This window comes from Canis lupus, chromosome 22, assembly GCF_003254725.2.
Source record: "Canis lupus dingo isolate Sandy chromosome 22, ASM325472v2, whole genome shotgun sequence".
In the NCBI taxonomy this organism is placed as follows: Eukaryota; Metazoa; Chordata; class Mammalia; order Carnivora; family Canidae; genus Canis; species Canis lupus.
Genome location: NC_064264.1, coordinates 50,426,243 through 50,440,659, shown reverse-complemented (window position 1 = coordinate 50,440,659; position 14,417 = coordinate 50,426,243). Strand labels below are relative to the sequence as shown.

The 14,417-nt window shown below is 36.0% G+C and overlaps 1 protein-coding gene across 7 annotated transcripts in view; it reads right to left on the bottom strand.

Annotated features, from left to right (window-relative positions):
• PCCA (propionyl-CoA carboxylase subunit alpha) overlaps window positions 1–14,417 on the bottom strand; it is a 462,094-nt gene that overhangs the window by 139,717 nt on the left and 307,960 nt on the right. For 5 of the 7 annotated variants that reach the window (XM_049099422.1, XM_025440953.2, XM_049099423.1 and 2 more), the window contains one exon: window positions 4,239–4,344. In XM_049099422.1, coding sequence (XP_048955379.1) covers window positions 4,239–4,344 — 106 coding nt within the window. Of the gene's footprint in view, window positions 1–2,024; window positions 2,388–4,238; window positions 4,345–13,954; window positions 14,193–14,417 lie in introns of those variants that run through there. The other 2 variants (XM_049099426.1, XM_049099425.1) reach the window with 2 other exon arrangements.

Here is a 14,417-nt window from a genome sequence, read left to right as displayed (position 1 = left end):
TGGGAATTCTACTTTTCATTTTTTTAAAAGATTTTATTTATTTATTCATAGAGACACACAGAGAGAGAGAGAGAGGCAGAGACATAGGCAGAGGGAGAAGCGGGCTCCATGCAGGGAGCCTGACGAGGGACTCGATCCCAGGTCTCCAGGATCACACCCTGGGCTGCAGGCAGCGCTAAACCATTGCGCCACTGGGGCTACCCTCTACCCTCAAAAATGAGGAAGCACCAAATTGTTTTCCATGGCAGCAGCACCATTTTACACTCTGACCAATGGCTGCATGGGGATTCCAAATTCTCCACAGTCTTACCAACACTTACTAGTCATTTTTTATAATAGCTATCTTAAGAACTGTGAGTTGGTGTCCAATTATGGTTTTGATTTGCATTTCCCTAATGATTAGTGATGCTGAGCATATTTTGCTTACTGGCCATCTCTATATCTATATCTTCTTTGGATAAATGTCTATTAAAGTTCTTTGCCCATTTTAAAATCAGGTTGTTTGGTTTTACTGCTGTTGAGTTACTGGAGTTCTGTATATATTCTGAGAAATAACTCTTTCTCAGATATATGCAAATATTTTCTCCCAGTTTGGGAATTGCATTTTCATTCTGTTGACTGTGGGTCATTGATGCACTGGAATGTATTTTTTGTTGTTGTTGTTGTTGTTGCCTGGGTTTCTAAAATCACGTCCAAGAAATTATCATCAATCCAAAGTCATAAGCCTTTTCCCTTGTTTTTCTAAGAGTTTTATAGTTCTATCTCTTACATTTAGGTCTTTGATATATTTTGAGTTACTCTTGTATAAGGTAAGGCAAGAATCCAACTTTTTTCTTTTGCATGAGGATAAAAATGTTTCCACTACTATTTATTAAAAAGACTATGCTCTCCCCCATTGAATTGCCGTAGTACTCCTATCAAAAATCATTTGATCATATATTCAAGGGTTTATTTCTGGGCTCGTGGGCTCGCAATTATTCTACTGGTCTACGTGTCTGTCTTATGCCAGTACGACATCATTTTGACCATTATGTTTTGTAATAAGTTTTAAAATCAAAAAGTGTGAGCTTTCCAACTTTGTTCTTCTTTTTCAAAATTGTTTTGGCTATTGGGGTCCCTCTCTTAAGATTTCATATAAATTTTAAGATGGATTTCTCTCTCTCTGCAAAAATTCGGTTGGGATTTTTATAGGGACAGTATTGAATCTGTAGATTGCTTTGGGTAATATTGACATCATAACAACATTAAGTATTCCAATCAATGAACACAAGAGGACTTTCCATATATTTGTGCCTTCCTTAATTTCTTTCAGTAACATTTTGTAGCAACTCATATATATGTCTTTTTCATCCATGGTTAATTTTATTCCTAAGTATCTTATTCTCTTTTATGCTGTTGTAAATGGTAGTTTTTGTACTACGTGTTTCAAAATTTTATATAAATTGTATCATTAAGTACTTATATTTTCACAACTTCCTTTTTTACTATTATTATAGTACATATCCACATATTATAGGTATAACAATATGTACCAGGGGATCCCTGGGTGGCTCAGCGGTTTAGTGTCTGCCTTCAGCCCAGGGCCTGATCCTGGAGACCCGGGATCGAGTCCCACATCAGGCTCCCTGCATGGAGCTTGCTTCTCCCTCTGCCTGTGTCTCTGTCTCTGTGTCTCTCATGAATAAATAAATAAGATCTTTAAAAACAACAACAACAACAACAATATGTACAAGGAGGACACATAGCATCTTTAGGATAGCTATCACCTCTGGAGAGAAAGAGGGCAGAATGAGACAGCATAAAGAAGGTATTTAGCTGTAACTATGAATGTTTTGTTTTTTTAATGAGACCTGTATAGAACATTTGTATCTAAACATTTTCCTGGTACTATTTCTGGGACCAATGACCTAGACTGTCACCCCAGGACAATTTTTTCTTGATGTGGCACTGGGCAATCTAGAAAACCAATAGTCACAGTTCTTCCCTCCGAGAACCTAAAAGCAGAGGTTCCACACTATTAAAGATTTCATTCCAACGAGCCTTTACTTACTCTACATTACACCTTGACACTTTTCAAAAAGACTAATGCCAGATGAAGCTCAGTCCAAATATGCTTAGGAAAAAAGTACACACCATCAGGAGTACTTACTTTTCATTAGGTTTGATATGTCTGACAGTAGCAAAGCCAATAAATAGGGGCAGTGGTTATGATACTATATATCACGGTGGATATTTTCCAGGGAAATTTTTAATAGAATAACTTTGATGTGTTTTTTCAAACAGCCCTACTTTTCTCATGAGCTAAAAGGTAAAACAAGGAGTAATTCTTCAGGAAAAAGTCAAAGACACCACTTGAGTTGATGGTCTCTAGTTTTTCAACATGGAATCTGAAATAAGCACAAAGAAATAACAGCTTTAAGAAGTAATCTGAGCAGTTTTCTTATTAAAGGCACTGCTTAGAAAAACAGCATACTGGAGTATCAGATGAACAGTAACACTTCAGTGGTGACTCACTACAGAACTGAAAATTATGCTAAGTCTACATTTTTGTAAAGTTAACCTTCCCTGAGGAAAATGCTATAATGTTTATAGTCTTTACTTCAATACATATAACTTGCTACCCAACCTGATGTCCACTTAAGTTTCCACTTATAAAACTACTTTTTAAAATGATCATATAGAAAGGAGGAAAGTAATGAATCACATAAGACCATCACAAAACATATCATAAGACAATTGCTTAGCTCCAACATAGTTTTCATTTTAAGAGAGGTGACTTGGGATCCCTGGGTGGCGCAGCGGTTTGGCGCCTGCCTTTGGCCCAGGGCGTGATCCTGGAGACCTGGGATCGAATCCCACGTCGGGCTCCTGGTGCATGGAGCCTGCTTCTCCCTCTGCCTATGTCTCTGCCTCTCTCTCTCTCTCTCTCTCTCTCTCTGTGACTATCATAAATAAATAAATTAAAACCTTTAAAAAAGAAAAAAGAGAGAGAGGTGACTAAATACTTTTTAGGAACAAATGCTTTAACAATTTTGGCATATAGAATGAATCACAAAATTTATAGACAACCAGGAGACTACACTTAATTCATGGATTAATCTCATTTACTTGTGACTGACTACTACATAAAAATGTCAGTTTCTCCAGTGTAACACTCACCAAGCACACAGTAGGGATGTAATAAGGATATGGTGCATAAATGAATTCTCCTTAACTCCTGACTTGTGTTATTTTCTATCATCAGGAAACTGCCACAAGGGAGTACCTGCTTGGCTGGAGTCTGTAGAGCAGGAATCTCTTGACCTAGGGGTCTGGAGTTTGAGCCCCAAGCCAGGGGTAGAGGTTATGTAAAAACAAACATACAAACAAAACTACCACTAAATACCTCAGCCTCACCAGGTTTTATTTCTGTGAAGTTGTATTATTTTGATTTTCATATCCTATTCAAATCTTTTTATTAAAAAAGTCATTTTTCCATACAATAAAATGACATTTCATTGCAACTTAGCCACAAGAAAAGAAATGTAGCTTAATAAAATATTCATTGTACTAACTACACAACAGCTTCTGTGGGTTCATGCTGAAAGCAAAAAAGGACGCAAGTTAACCTTCCATGGTATTTTTCTGGCAATCTCAAATCACAGAACTTAAAACATATCATTCGTACCACAGTATAAACACTAAATCTTAATGTAACATTGTTCAGTATAGACCGGAATTAAACTAAAACAGTTCTAGTATGGATACTATCCAAGGGGTTTAAGTTCAAGTTTTAAGTTCCTTCAAAACAAAAGGAATGTCACCAGAAGGTAAATTTAGCCTCAAGAATGTCTCACACAACCTGAAGTCTCAAGAAAATGTTATATAGGCTTCAGATTACTTGTTTAAAACAATGATTACCTACCACAGCTATCATATGTTTGGAATTATACCTAAAGATGCTCTTCTCTGTGACAAAAACAAACTTATTACTTCTCAATAACAAAAGGAAAATGAATCAGGTGTCAGGAAGTGAGTTTAGAATGTGGCTGAATCTCAGAATATATTTCCTAATTAACGTGAGACAACAAAAATTGCCATTTACATTCAGCTTCCTAAAGAAGATGAGTCAAACACATAGCTTTGTCACAGATTCAAAAGACGACAGTCACTGAATAGGTTAAAAACTGCTTTAAATATTCACAGATAATTTCAAGATTGACAAAAGAGAAAAAAAAAAGGAAAGAAAGAAAACTCACAGAGAACGTTGTTGGCCCACTGTTTGACGCTATGACAGTATGAACTTCATCATGCAATTTTATTGAGAGCTCCCAGTTAGCCACTTGTGGTTTAATAATAGGCACTCTGAAGTAGAAAAAAAGAAAAAAATAGTTAATCTTATAGGATTCTCTTAGTAAACTGATTTTCCTTTGACATTAAGTGTGCTGGGTAAAACTGCCAAAGATTGTACTTCAGCACATTATTTTAAAAGGTTCTATCCTTGAAAAAAGCTTTCAGGTTTAAACTAGAGCAATTAAAAACAAACAAAAAACACACAGACATTCCAAGGACAACAGAGATCATTCTAGGATGATTGTGGTTCCTCCATCTACTCAAAGCACCATCACCTATTCTGTGTATTTGAGTTGCTTCATTGTGACAGTCTTTCAAAAATCAACTTTATACAATATTAATTTCTTTTCACTATTTGGTTACTGTTCCAGACTATTTTCAAAAATTTACAATTTTGGTCTCTTATTTTTCTGGTTTTATTGAGTTATACTTGGTATCAAAAAACTGCATATAAAACGGGACGCCTGAGATGCTTAGTGGTTGGGCATCTGCCTTTGGCTCAGGGTGTGGTCCCAGTCCAGGATCAAGTCCCACATCGGGCGCCCTGTGAGGAGCCTGCTTCTCCCTCTGCCTCTGTCTATGCCTCTCTGTGTCTCTCATGAATAAACAAAATCTTTTTTTAAAAACTGCATATAATTAACATACAAATAGGTATTCAATTGTGTTTCTATCACCATAATTAAAGTAATAAGCCTATCCACCACATCCAAAAAGTTTCTTGTATCCTTTCCTTTTGTTTTGGTTTTTTGTTTGTTTGGATAAGAATACAACATCAGTGATGCTAGTCTTAACACACAGGTCTTTTCCTGCCCATGATCCACATTACATGATCCAGAAAAACTGGGTCAAACAGCCAGAGACAAAAACATTTTTAGAATATAAGTATTTCTCACAAATTTTAAAGTAACAAAATTTTAATGATTTCTGAATTAACCTAATTTAAATATTAAGTGTTTTCAATTTTTATAGTTGCAAAGTAATATTATGAACTACTAATATTTATGAACTACTATTATTAACTACTACCTATTTATGGATAGGTAGTATTCAGATTTTGTCTTATGTCATAACTCTGTGCAGGTTATGTTTTAATATCCCCTCCCTCAAACTTCAAAAGGATTCTCTGTGTATTCTATTAAAAAAAAATTCAGTCACAAAAACTATGATTATAATCAAATCATCTATAGACACAATGTCTAATGGAGGATTATGGATGATTTAGGTGAACATTTGTATTTGGCCCACTGTTTATTTTCTGAAGATGAAGAAATGTTTTAAATACTATAGGATTTAGTTAAAATTAAAGAAAAGTTTAAAAATGCATCAACAAACCAATACTAATGCACATGGCAGAGACATGGAGGATTTTCTTTTGGCAATTTAAAGAGGATGGTTTCAGTGGACAGAGCTTCACATAGGAGAGCTGGAAAGAACAACAGGGAAGCATACAGGAGGCAGAGGAGGAGAAGAGAGAGGAAGAGCAGCACGGGGTACAGTGCTCCTGTGTGCCAAGCCCACCTCTAATTGGGCATGCCATTCCATGGGACAGGCATCTGTTTATCTCCCCAACTGGCCTGTGACCTCCTAAAGGACCAAGATCATGCCTTATTTTTGCATCCCCAGGTCCCACTGCACGTTGAGGAGAAAGGGTTGGGGTGGGCAGGAGCCGGAAGGAATTTGAGGAGCACCTGCAATGTGCCAATGACTGCAGAGGGGAGGCCGTGTCACCCAAGGGGCAGAGTACACTCCAAAAGGAGCATGGACCCCAAGCTGAATGTTCTTGGGCTATACAGATGACCTCTCTAGACTTTGCCCTGTTTACCTTCAAACAGGGTTAACCCCTGACCTTTTCAGGGATACTGTGATAACAGAAATAACCTGGCAGCTAATATTACTGACAACATAGCTTTCTTAAATCTTGGCTACTGAAATCTTAGCTAACTTACCTACCATTCAAGTTTCTTATAAATAACACCCCACTCTTGTATCTGGTTTTATTTCTGATTATTCTCTGATTTGTATAGCCAGTAGTGCCAAACCCTTAAGTTACTTCACAAATAAAACCTGCAGAAGAACTAAACCCAGTGATCAGAAACTCAGACTCTGGTGACTCACAGAAATAGCTAAGAAACACAGCTCTGCCATTCATTAGTTCTGACTTTGGGCCAACTGTTAGGTCTCTGTCTCTTTAAGTATCAAACCAGACATATATCATAGTGATATACCAAAGGTTAAATAATGCACATAAATGGTAACTTTTATTACTTTGATTAGTCCCAACCCTAGACCTATACTCATTGCCCCTCGCCCCCCCCCCATAACTGAAACCCCTTTAAGGAAACCCTGGATTCCTTCTGCTCCACAAATTTTTCATGAATATCATCTCTCTCATAAGCGTTCTCTAATTATAGGTACTGATCAGAGTACAACCTCATTCATCTCCCTTCCGCTTAAACTTTATTATATGCTTAGTACTTTTCACAACTCAGTAGACCAGAGAAGGTAACTCTTCCAGTAAACCTGGAGACCACTCTTAGTTATGCAACAAGCCTCTGTTTCCAGAGGAGCTGGGAAGTTAATCCTGACATCCTGCTGGAACCCAGACTGCATTTTCCCACAGAAAGCAATCCTACAGATGGTGGCGAGATACAGTTGCCACCCTTCAGAACCTAACTACTATTTATTTTTCCATTGTTTTATTTTGATCCACATCTGTTTCATATATGTTATAACCTACCCCAAGAGGAACCTTGTGCAAAGAGCATAGTCTCTTTTGAGTTGAAATTCTGAGGTTTTATCTTAGACCATTCTCTTACTAACGATGTACCAAGGACTCTTTCAGTCCCTTGTAATCAAAATTTCTACACATGTGAAATACAGCTAGCGCAGCGCTGGGAAAGCAAAAGAAAAGCTGTTCTTTCTTCTGAGCATACAACTCTGAGATGGTACTTTCCAAACAATATCTTTTTAGATGACGAGTTACTAAGAGGATTTCCTGTGGAAGTAAGCCCATGAGATATGAAAAAAAAAAAAAGGTCACACTGTGCAATCTCTTTATGCATTCAATTCTTTCACAAATACAACTTGTTAAAATCCCTTCTGGCTTTATGTGAGTTTGAAAATAGTTTTGTTTTAAAATAAAATGGATGGGTTTGGGCATATGTGCCCAGTATAAAGATCCATAAACTCTGCAGTAGAAATAAACTATAATAAACTATAAATAAAGATAGTAACACACACCAACCTGAAAGTACATGTGCTCTATTTCTGCAAAACCACTGAAACTACAGTAACAATAATTACTTTGAAACACTGGTATCAATCTCACTAGCACAACTATGTTTATCATTATAAACCAGTTACATTTTATAGTTATATTTTAAATTTTAGAAAAGAGCTATATTTATTCATTAAATCTAAAATAGTCTCAAAGATTTTTATAATTAACTCTCTGGAAAGGGAGAGAAAAAAATCCTGGAGTTTCACACAACTTACTACGGTAATGGTACACAGAAAACAGCTTTTTACTGAACTACATCCTAGTGAAAGAGGATGCCCTCTGATCAAAAATTTCATCTGTGCAGCTTATTAGTTACTTAAAAAGCTGATATCATTTAAGTTACTGCTTCAAAAAACAAACAAAACCCAGGAAAAGGGAATTCACATAAACAGCTACTCACAAAGCAAGTCAAATAATAGCTCTTATCCAGACCTGTCCACTCTGATTATCATCAGCCAACCAGAATGAATATGCTCAATAAAACTAAATTTTTCTGTATTTTATAGTAAAAACAGCTCATTATCACAAATGCTATTGCTAATCCATTTACTAGAATACTCAAAAAAGTGTAAATAATACTAACCCAAATACATTGCTATTAAGTGTTGTGTTTAAGGCAGATTTTATGTAAACATAACTCACAGAAATCTTTGTTATCAAGGATTAATAAGCATCTCAAAACCATATTATGAGACACTCAGAAAAGCTGGTTTTCAACTGTGCCATTACCTATTTAGGAGTGAAATACTGAGTTAAAACAATGTTAGTGGTCAAAGAATCATTAAGCAATCCTTGATCATAACTTTCACAGTGGGTGGTCTGTAAAATGATCAAGAATAATACGCTGCATTCCATAGCCACAGAGGTCAGCTTCTGCATACAAATCTTCGCAGGAAGAAAAAGGCCTTCAGAAAAGTGGGCCATTCATCTGAACCAAGTTCAGAGAATTTCCAGCATGGTGAAAAGATATGTTATGCAAGCACATAGATGTATTCAGTGGGGGTAGACAGAACCAGCTACATGGCGACTACAAAGGAGCCCTCCCATGGTTCATGAATAAGTCGAGGAAATGATCAGAAAAAAAAAAAAGAGAGAGATGTTTAGACAGATGGCCCACTTAAAATGCCTGAGACAGGGCATAAGCAATTTTAATGAAACTTTAGATCTAACATATGAATTGTTTCTTATTTCCTCCAGGAAAAAAAAAATCTAAAGATGACAAAAATTCAGCGATTTGCTGAAAAACTCACTTTTAGCAAGTTGGGATAGAGGAAGAATTTACAAGTTTTATTAGTTCAATAAATTTATATAAAATTCTTCACAGAGCCATCAGCTATCAAATGAATATAAAAAGCATGGAATGAACAGATTAAAGGAATTTTAAACAGAAGTCTACTGCCAAAGCAAACAAAAATCTAAGCCTTATTATGTGAGAACTTACAACACTCCAACATTAAAGTTCATCACTGTAGAAAAAAGATAAAAGCAGCATTTTTCAGAGAACCTCTTCAAAGCAAGAAATTGTCATAGTAGAGGAACAGAATCCTGCCTATATGCAATTTAAAATGTGTACATTCAAATAGAGGAGGCTGTGTAGAAGAGTGTGTATCACAAAATACTGCCTAGAAAGGGTTATGAGATACCCAAGTTTGATATCATTAGCATTACAAATAATAATACATATGACACCTGAATCAGGAAACAAATACTGATGTTACTTATAATTTTATAGAGTTTAATATTATGCAAACCCTATTTCTTCTGCCACCAATAAAAGCTTCACGTTCTCTATTGAAACACTGGCCATGACTAGTCTGGAAAGGCAATGGAGTTTAGCCATCACCCCTACAAGCCCTGGGGTTGGACTGACCACTGACCCCAAAAACCATGTGACCTTCCAAGTCACTTATCCTCCTTGTGTCTCTTTCCTGATCAGTGAGGCCAAGATAGTAAGAACACTTTATCCATATGTTCATTAAAGAAGATAAAAGGTATAGCATGCTCAGATTGGTGTATGGTAAAGAATGCCAGGTAAGAGTCAATACCATCAATCGTTACCATAATTTGGTACAAACATCTGAAATCCTCAATTATTTCAAAAACCTGTTATTTTTTTAAATATATTAACCTACAATTAATAGACAGTGAAATTCACAAATATAAGTTCCATCAGTATCCTTTCAGGAAATCTACCTCTTCCCCCAGTAGTTCAACTATAAATTAGACTAAAGCTCCACATAAACAGACACCAAAACACGTGCTCCGATGTGTGGCTTCTTTTTGCTCAATGGGATATTTTTGAGGCTCATGCATGTTGAACAGTTCATTCATTTTGCATTGTCAAGTAGTACTCTATTGTACAAGCATAAAGAAGTTAGTTCATCCTTTGGCTGATGCACTTTTGGGTTGTTTCCAGTTTGGGGCTCTTAGGAACAAAACTGCTATAAACATTCTTTGTATGAGTCTTTTTTGAAGACAGATGTTTTGATTTCTTGTGGGTAAAAACTCTAGGAGTGGAAATATGAGGGTAAACACATTTAATTTCATAAAAACTGCCAACTTCTTTCACAAGATATTAAAACATATCTATACTGCCTCCAGCAATGGAGCTTGTTCTATAACCTTGCCACCAGTTCAAATTGTGTTTCTACTTCTAGCAAGGCTAGTGGCTGACTGAGAAACTCTCATTATAATTTAATGTGCATTTGTCTTATGACAAATTATGTTGGACACCTCAGTATTAGAGTTTATTGGTCACTTGTATTAAAAAAAATTGCCCATTTTTTATTAAGATGTTGGTTTTACTGATTTGTGGGAGTTCTTTATCTTTTAGAAAGCCTCTGTCAGATTTACGTGTTGTGAATATTTTCTCCCCCTCTGTGGCTTATAAATTTCCTTAAAAATGTCTTACTTTAGCAGTTTGTTTTCATTAATGGACTTAATTTTTTTTAGAGCAGTTTTAGATGTTCAGAAAAATAGAGAAGTAGAGTTCCTTTATATACCCTCATTCACCTCACCCTGGATACAGCGTCCCTATTATTAATATTTTGCATTGCTGTGGTACATTTGTTAAAATAGATGAGCAAATGTTGATACATTAGTATTAACTGAAGTCCACAGTTTACATTAGGAATCACAATCTGAGCTGTAGGTTTAACAAATGTATGATATGTCTCTACCATTAAGATTCCATATATAACAGTTTCACCCTAAAACTTCCCTGTGCTCTACCTATTTTAATCCTTCTTCTACCCCCCCTCCCCCCCCGCAGATCACTGGCAACCACTGATCTTTACTGTCTCCCAACATTCTTTTCCAGAATGTTGTACAGCTAGAATGTAAACCTTTTCAGATTGGCTTCTCTCACTTAGCATTATGCATTTAAAGTTTCTCCATGTCTTTTTGTGGCTTAATGGTTAATACCTTTTCACTGCTGAATTATAAAGTCCATTGTCTAGATATACCACATTTAACTTATCCATTTACCTACTGAAGGAGACACCTTGGTTACTTCTAAGTTTGGCAATGATGAGTAAAGCTGCTATAAACAAACATTCATATGCAACTTTCAGTGCAGAAACATTTTCATTTGGATAGAAACCAAGTAGTACAACTACTGGATCATATGGTAAAAGGATGTTTAGTGTTGTACAAAAACTGCTAAACTGTCTTCCAAAATGGCTATGCTATTTGCATTCCCATTTGCAATGAATGAGAGCTCCTGTGGTCCCACAGTCTCACAAGCATTTGGTACTGTCAGTGTTTAGGATTTTAATCTTTCTAACAAACATGTATCTCTGCTGTTTAATGGAAATTTTTAATTCTAATAAAAACATATGAATTTTCCCTTTTATGTTCAGTGCTTTTATGTCTTTGCTAAGAAGTGTTTTGACTATAGCAAGGCCCAGAAGAAATATTCACATTTTCCTTTAGAGGTTTTACATGTTGACCTATGATTCATCTTTTTCTAGTATGATGAGAAAGAGGAAGAGGTTCATCTAGTTGTTGAAAGATAATCTGCAGACCAAGTTCTGCAGGTCTGTCCATCAGTAAGAATAGTAAGATGCAGGTCTGTCCAACAGTAAGAATCTGCAGACCAAGTTCTGCAGGTCTGTCTAACAGTAAGAATCAGTAAGAATAGCCAGTAATACTGGCTATTCTTTGCATTTTCATAAAAATTTCAAAATCAGCAGGCAATTTCTTCTCCATCCTCCCCAAAACAACCCTAGTGGGATTATGTTTAGGCTTGCACTGAATCTCTTCATTAATAGAGGGAGAGCTGACACTTTATCAGTATTTTATCCTATCTATAAGAATAATAATAGCTCTCACCTACTTCACACATTTTTAATTTCTCCCAACAAAGTGTGGCAGTCTTGAATCTACTTTGTTAAAATTATACCTATTTTTTGTTTCAGTTTTACTAGTTGTATCACAGATTCTATAGAGTTTTCTTAAGTAGCCTATTAAGTTGTCCTGGAAAGCTTCCTTTCCCCAATCCTTATGCTTCACTATTTTTCCAAGCCTTAATGCTCTGACAAGTGGGTCTAGATTTTGTTAAAGTATTTGCCTAAGTTTTCATTATTAGAACACAATTTATATTTGAGTGACTTTTTATCTTGCAACTCTGCTAAATTTATTCCAGTAATTGTTTTAGATTCCTTAAAGTTTTCTATATAAACAAAATTCCTCTGTGAACAGAAACAATTTTATTTCTTCCTTTCTGATCTCCATGACTTTTTTATTTTCTATTGTACTAGCCAGGATCTCTAGTAAAATGTTGAGTATAAGTGACAAATACAGACAACTCTGTCCTGTTTCCAATCTAAAGAGGATAACAAAATATTTTTCAAATATTTTCCCCATTTTGTCTTCTCTTTCTATTGTATCTCCAAATACATATAAGTTAAACTTCCTAATCCTATCAACTTAGGTCACTGAGACTTGTAAAATACGGTTTCTCTTCACACAATATAGTCTCTATGCCTCTAAGTTTGCCAACTCTTCCTTCTGCCAGCACCATTATACTTTTCAGCCTAGCCTGTAGGTTTCCCACTGCAGAGGATAATTAGTACCATTTTAGATCTAGAATTTCTAGTTGGCAATTTGTTAGTTTCCAGGTATGCATATATGCCCTATTAACTCCCTCATTTTGATCTTTAATATTTGAAAATAATTTCAATAACTGTGTTAAAATCTTATCCATGATCTACATCTTAGTAGTCTCACAGTTGTTTTCTATGGACTGCTTTTTCACTTGACTGTGGGTCAAATTTAATTCTTAAACTGTATGCCAAGGAAATTGTTTTTGTATCCTCAATTGTGGAAATGTTGGCTATTTTTCTGTTATCTTCCCCTGAAAAGGACTGATTTTTATTACAGTAGGCAGTTAAATTACTGGCTGATCACTCTGAAATCATGAAGATTCATCTTTGTGCTGTGATGTCTACCTGGTTTTGCTTTTAGGAACTTAGAAGTCCAAATCCAGAAGTTATTAAAAGTCCTTATTCCAGAAACATAGTGTTTCTTCTAAGACATGGTCCCTCTGGGGTTTTTATGAAAAACTCAAAGGTGTTTACAAGCCCCTCAAATTTAGTGATGCTCAAATTCCAAACATTACCATCTCCTTGGAGGGCAGCAACTGAAATTTCAGCTCTGTTCATTCAGCATTCCAGCAGGATTCATATGCTGGGATTTCTGAAGTCTTTATGCATGCACATTTCAGAAGTCAACCATCTATTTGATGGAAGCTAAATTCAGATACAGAAATCCTCACTCTGTTGCTCTCTTTTGCCATGATATCTCTGCTCAATTTTCAGCGGTTCTTAAAATTCTGAGCATCACTCTTCACGACCTCAAGTCACTGAGATAGTGGCTAACTCCTGAGCTCTGGCCATGCTCTGATACATGCGTGCAATGTTGACTGCCTTCAGGGAAAATGTCATACACATTTGGAGCTCATCCAATGTGTTTTCCTTCTATAAATGCTCAAAATCCATTTGAATTCTGACTGGTTTTAGTTATTATCCAGAGCTTTCAAATTGTTGTAGATCTTCTCTGGAGCTTCTAATTGTTATTTGGAGGAGGGTTAGTTGGAAATAAGTAAGCTACACCACCATTACAGAAACTAAAAATTCTCTATGTTGATTTAACTTTATATATCCCTCACATTGAAAGGCAGAAGAGGAAACAAAGAATGGAAAAATACTCTGGATCACATATATGTACCATTCTTACCCACCAGGTAGTAGCCTACGAACACCTGACATTTTTACTTGTCAAGTTTATTCATGTAACTAAATCGAGAGCAGTCATATAAACATTTTATGAGAAGAAATAATCTTTTTTTTTAAAAGATTTTATTTATTTATCCACGAGAGACACCACAGCGGGGGGGGGGGGGGGGGGGACAGAGAGACAGAGACACAGGCAGAGGGAGAAGCAGGCTCCATGCAGGGAGCCCAATGTGGGACTCGATCCCGGGTCTCCAGGATCATGCCCTGGGCCGAAGGCAGACACTCAACCGCTGAGCCACCCAGGCGTCCCGAGAAGAAATAATCTTAAAGAAGACTTCATCATGCTAGAAAATACAATATCATTTGACTTTAATTTCTAAAATTTAAGCTATTATACCAATAGGAAAGTAAATTCTTGAATATAAAATACATCGTTTTAAAAATGTTAGTTATTTTATTGACACATCATAAATTTAACCCATCTAAACTGCATAATCCAACAGTGATTAGTATATTCAGGGTTGTGTACCCATCACTCCAGGAAATTTTAGGCAACTTTAAAACATTTT